At 49.9% G+C, this 5,795-nt stretch overlaps 1 protein-coding gene across 1 annotated transcript; it reads right to left on the minus strand.

The window, feature by feature from the left end:
* On the minus strand, positions 1-5,569 carry LOC123163755 (uncharacterized). The gene is made up of 9 exons (XM_044581141.1): positions 3,087-5,569; positions 2,853-2,986; positions 2,700-2,768; positions 2,454-2,606; positions 2,213-2,376; positions 1,871-2,018; positions 1,132-1,254; positions 945-1,032; positions 1-857 (listed from the first exon to the last, which is right to left on the minus strand). The coding sequence occupies exons 1-9, from the start codon at positions 5,344-5,346 to the stop codon at positions 688-690; spliced, it is 3,309 nt and encodes a 1,102-aa protein (XP_044437076.1). The 5' UTR covers positions 5,347-5,569; the 3' UTR covers positions 1-687.
* Between the last annotated feature and the right edge of the window lie 226 nt (positions 5,570-5,795).

The raw sequence follows: 5,795 nt of genomic DNA on the forward strand, positions 1-5,795 counted from the left end.
TGACAAGGTAAATCAAATGACTGGATATATTTTTTATCTCACAGGATAATAAAACAAAACAACTGGACCCTTTTTACAGCGACACCGAACCATTTCGGCATACATCACAAACACACGAAAAACCAAGCATATACAAGCAACATAGGACCTCAACTGACAGTTCCCAAAACTTGTATTACCACCGACCAGATTACACAACCAGTTCATCACCTTCTTCAGACTGACCCGACCAACAGACCGACCGAACCGACGACTTCCAAACAACTCGATTATTACCCACAAGAAAAGGAAGGGAAGAAAATAAATAAAATATCGGACTCTCTATAACTGACAATAAGTCTGGCTTATTCAGCGCGCCTCTAAGCCAAAGCCAAAGGGGAAGGGTATAAATGAATGAATACGGATCTGGGACGACGACCGACCGACACTTCTAGACACGGGGAGGTTGGGAGGGAGGGCTCATGATTTTATGATTACAAGGTATGAAACAATGAAGGGGTATGAACAGATAGATAGACCCTAGGGACGGACCGACCGACGGACGCAACGAAAGAAAGAAACCAACCATATATATAATATTTATATATATCAGCACCGGATTTCCTAAAATACGCAATATGCGAAGACGAACTTGTCCAAGACGGATGGATGGCCCCAGAAGTTTTTTCAAGACCACTGCTGGCGCTACTAGGATTGCACCTTCTGGGACGCTGCCATTGCGCGCAGCCTGACGGCGATCTGGGTGAAGCTTGGCCGTTCCGACGGTTCCGTCGCCCAGCATTGCTCCATCAGCGACCTCCACTCTGGGTCGCATGAGTCGGGCACCTGCGGCCGCAGAGTGTTGCTCACAATGCCACCTGACAGTTAAATAACAGCTTACATCAGACTCTCACCATCCACTGCACAAGTAATTTCTACGAGGGTATGGCTGATTGTGTACCCACCAATGATAACACCATAATGCAAATCTGCATATGGTTCCTCTCCTGTGAGGAGTTCCCACAGAACAATCCCAAAGGAGAAGACATCAACCTGAGGGGAACATATCAACATTAGTGTGCAAGTTATACGTAAACCTGGATATAGCTATCTGAACTTGGACACGGAAGCAATATGAAGGGATTAGCAAACCTTTTCAGAGACCAGGCTGCTGCTTCCATTCAGAAGCTCTGGGGCCATCCATGGAAGCGTTCCCCTCACACCACCAGAGATGAGGGTCTGACATTTGACTTTTGAAAGCCCAAGATCACCAACCTGCATCATCAACATTAGTTTGTTGACAGTTCGCATGAGCAATATTGCATTTGCAATTTTGCGTGTGACAATGCAAAAACTAAAAGTGAAGCCTTAATTACCTACAGACCACATGTGACATGGATGTTTCAGTAGATAGAGTAAAAGATGACAAAACTCAGATGGCAAACAAGTAATTCTTTAGTATGAAAATTCTAAAAAAATACTCCTCCGTACCAAAATATAAGATGTTTTTTAAGGCTAGTTTAGTCTACAAAAACGTCTTATATTTTGATATGGAGGTAGTATTTAGTACATAAGTAGCTCATCGTTACATAGTTGATGTACCTAAAATAGTCATTTCATGTGGTTAGGATTTATATACTTATGTCATTATTAAACTGCATGTTCCTTCCAGTCTCCACGGAAGATGCCTGAAGTTTAGCTACAATGATCCCCAGCAAAATTCAAATCAATATTGTGTCTATTTTAAGGTGTGACTCATCAATTGCCTAAGCAACAATACATTTTCACCCTCATGAATGTCCATATTATTATCACAACAAGCAGTGTATATTTCCAACATGAGGTGCAACAAGCCAGTCATAGTATAAAACAGAAGAACTGCAGTTCTTACCTTGCATATTGGACGCTGAGGATCCCTTAAATTAACAAGTAAATTGTCACTTTTGAGGTCAAAGTGCACAATGTTTTTGTTATGCAGATACTCCATTCCAAAAGCTGTGTCCATGGCAATAATTAGCCGTTTGCGTCGATCCAGGCTCCTGCACATGCAGAGAATATTAATCGCCTCAACTTCATGTTGGATTATAAGTTTCAAGTTTTTAAGATGTGGCAGCTGATAGATGAGAATTACTTCTAAAACATATGCTAGAATGCAGACATTTTTTTATTTTGAGAAAAGGCCTGAGGCCCAGCTTTATTCAAAGCTTTGCAGACATATAAATAGTGGACGTACTTGGAATTCTTCAGCAAAGCCGTCCTAAGTGAGCCATTAACCATGTATTCTGTAACCGTTGCAATGGACCCCCCAGGCCCATCTAGAACAACACCATAAAAGGCCACAACATTGGGGTGGTGCAGATCAGCAAGGTTAGATGCTTCATTCCAGAAGTCATTCCGCTGCAAACATTCAGGACATATCAGTACAAGGACAGGCATAAGCAAATAAAAGGAAATCTAAAATGTTATAATTATACCATTTTTTCTTGCTCAGATGGCTTCCCAGCAAAACATCTGTCATTGATTCTTTTTATTGCAACATCAGAGCCCCTCCATTTACCATGATATACAGTTCCAAAAGTTCCAGAACCGAGTTCTTGGAGCTCTTCGAGGTCATCATTCTTTATAATCTGAAAACATGAACATGTGGTTGGTAAAAGAACATTACTTTGTAGTACTAAAGATGTGCATGATAAAAAAGATAAAGAGTTCCTGACTGTAACCTGAAGGCGTCCATGCTCATCTGTGACTGGTTGTCCTGAAACCCAATCTAGTGGTTTGCCCTTGCTAACCTGCACATTTCTCTTGTTAGGTTATTAATTACTGAAGATGACATAAAACAGAACATATATGAACTTCTAAGGAATTCATCTAACCTCATTGGTGTGAGCTTGCCCGTCTACTTTATTAGTGACATTCCCAAGCCCTTCATTCAGCACAGGAGGTGGAGGCTCAAATGCGGCTAGACCATCCTCCATACCCAGCAAGTCTGGATTAGTGATACCATCACCTGCATTCATGAAAGACGGTAATAATTATTCACAACTTATGACTCATAAAGCACATATACTGGCACAAGGTGTAATTGGAAGTATTGTTAAGAATTGAACCTTTGACAAACTGAGCTTGTTCTGCATGTGTGTCTTTGTGATATGGTTGCTCCTCAGCCGGGATATTCAAATCTGGCCCTTTGCAATTCAACAGAGAGTTTTGGGAATGGGGATCCTTTGAGCTGATGTTCTCCCTGCTTGCTACCCTCTTAGGTCTTGGTGGCAGCGCATGTACATTGCTGAACTGTTGCCCCGGTAAACCACACTCCTGGAGTTGCTCGACTGGAGCATGATTTGTCAGTGCTGGTGTCGGTAGTGGTACCTGAGCATTAGCGTTCGGAGGAGGAATGGATTCATGTGGAGCTTCCTTGTGATAAACTTCAGGCATAGCATCCTTCTGCTCGCCCATTGGGTTAATAGTGGCTTTTGTATACGCAGGATCAACACCATAAGCCGATGGGGGCACACCCACATGCCCAATCGTAGCGGCAACATAACTGGGGTATGGTCCCCCAATGCTCACCATTTGCGGCGGCATATGGTTAACGTTGGCATGCTGGACATTATGCATATAAGGACTGGCCACCGAAGGCGGTGGTATTGATTCAGTTGGATGGGCTATCTTTGGCTCGCTGACATCAAAAAAGGTGTTTGTGTTGCTCTGAGAGTATTGTGATGTTGCATTCTGGGGTAAACCATTCTCGGCATACATCCTTTGTTCAGGATAGCGGGGCTCGTTGGGGTTCACCCGTAGTGAATCCATCATCCTGTCCACATTGGCCATATAGGTTGGCACAGCAGCAGGTGCCACTGAAGGCACATTATCACGGAGCACTTGTCCATCCTCCCGATGCCTAGAATTGCCACTTAAACTACCTTCACCTTCAAGCGGATTGCTGGGATTAGTTTGCCTCACTTGGTACTGAGCCATTCCATGGGGTGAAGGCATTTGATGCAGTATAGCTTGTTGATGAGAGCTTGCAGTATCAGAATGAACGGAATTTGGAGAGACCATCTCAGTAGGCATCATGGGGATATGGTTATTAAATCCATAAGTCGCCGGCACCTGCTGGGGTGGCAATTGCTGCTGCTGGTGCTGCTGCTGCACATAGACATGCTGATGAAAGCTCGCTGGATCGACGGGCATTGGGTTTGCAACGCCTTCCATCTTTGGTGCATACATCCTTTCCCTGTCAGGCTGCACTGGATGCATATGTGTGTACCCATAAGCCCCCATTTGAGAAGGTATTTGCCGCTCTCCCATCATGATCCTTGCCACATCTTCAGGCCGCAGGCTCATGAACACTGGTATTGGCTCAACTGGCGCCCCTCCACGCACATCGCTGGAATAGTCATTCATGACTGGATCGGAGTGCGCGTGAGGCAGAGCCTTGATACACATATTGCAGTCCTGCAACCAGGTCGCATTTTCTGGTGGCTGCTGATTCAGACCCTGCATAGCCTCTCTATGATCGTTCATGAACACTGGTGGCAGTGGTGGTAGCTGTGAGAGTGGCTGACGGTACCTTGCTGTCTCCGGATGCGGATGCGGGTGTGGATGTGGATGGGGGCTTGGCTGGGAGGGCGCGGCACTCTCCTGCGGCTTCACCGGGACAGGGGCAGGAGCAGCATTGGTGAAGACATCAACAAGCAGCTGCTGGGGTGGCGGCGGAGCAGCAAAAGCCGATCTGGCGGCGTCGTAGGAGCAGGTGGAGGTAGGGGAGACAGCAGTCGGGGAGCCCCCGCCGCCGCCCACTCCCCCTCCCCCTCCTCCAGAAGAAGGCACGGCGGGGGTGGGAGGGGGAGGCCCGCCATCTGAGCACTGGGTGGACGACAGGCTGGCGATGCTGTCCTTGCGCACAATGCCGTTGACGGCCTCGAGGTACCTGAGGCCGGCGTCGAAGCCGGCGGCGCCCTCGGCGCCCTCGTCCCCGGCGGCCGCCGCCTCCGAGACGGGGAAGATGAAGACCCGCAGCTTGGGGCTGGCGACGGCCAGCTTGTCGTACTCCTCCACCATGTTGTCGAGATCCTCGGGCGAGGAGACCGAGATGAGCGCGTCGAGGCCCTCGTCGGGGAGCTGGTACTTGACCGCGAAGTGCGGCCCCGTGGCGCCGCCGTAGGCGTCGGCGAGGCGGGCCAGAAGGTCCTGCAGCGCCACCCCGCGCGGCACGGACACGATCCGGGTGTCGCCGCCGGCGTAGCGCAGCGTCCCGTCCCCGGGCCGCGGCAGGATGCGGCCGCCCAGGCTGCACAGCAGCTTCATCCGCTCCCCGCCGCCTCCGCCTCCGCCCCCTCCTCCGCCGCCGCCGTCCTCGGCCATCCCGCCGCGGCGGCGCGGGTCCGCCTCCACTCCCCGCCCCTCCCCCCCTTCCCCGGATCTAACCCCGCAGGGCTCGGGCCGGGCCGCGAACCAAACCCCTTCACCGCCACACCACCAGGAACCCTACCGCCGGGCGGATTCGGGGATTCCGGTGGCGGCGGGCCGCTCAATGCTCAGTCAATTGAAATTTTTTCTGGGGGAGGGGAGCGGGGAGCGGGGTGGGGGGGGGGGGGGGGGGGGGTGAGGGGTGGGGTGGGAGGGGTGCGTTCTACTCAAAAACCCTTGGCTCGCTCCGGCTGCTGCTTGGTATGGTAGGCTGGCTTGGTGTTGGTGGTTCCCCCTCGCCCCGGCTGGCCCCCGTTTTATATATTTTCCGGCCTTGGATTTTCCCGTGCCGGAATTTGGAGCCTTCCCTTTGGTTTTCCGTGTGGCTCTTCCCCCTGCCTCCC

Source organism: Triticum aestivum, chromosome 7D (assembly GCF_018294505.1).
Source record: "Triticum aestivum cultivar Chinese Spring chromosome 7D, IWGSC CS RefSeq v2.1, whole genome shotgun sequence".
NCBI lineage: Eukaryota > Viridiplantae > Streptophyta > Magnoliopsida > Poales > Poaceae > Triticum > Triticum aestivum.

What these genes read in the sequence shown, in the direction of transcription:
- LOC123163755 (XM_044581141.1), bottom strand. Translation starts at nt 5,346, where the DNA reads ATGGCCGAGGACGGCGGCGGCGGAGGAGGGGGCGGAGGCGGAGGCGGC. An exon ending in ACAAGCTCAGTTTGTCAAAG is followed by an intron (nt 2,987 to 3,086) that starts GTTCAATTCTTA and finishes TCATGAATGCAG; the next exon opens with GTGATGGTATCACTAATCCA. An exon ending in CTCAGCGTCCAATATGCAAG is followed by an intron (nt 1,255 to 1,870) that starts GTAAGAACTGCA and finishes TTGATGATGCAG; the next exon opens with GTTGGTGATCTTGGGCTTTC.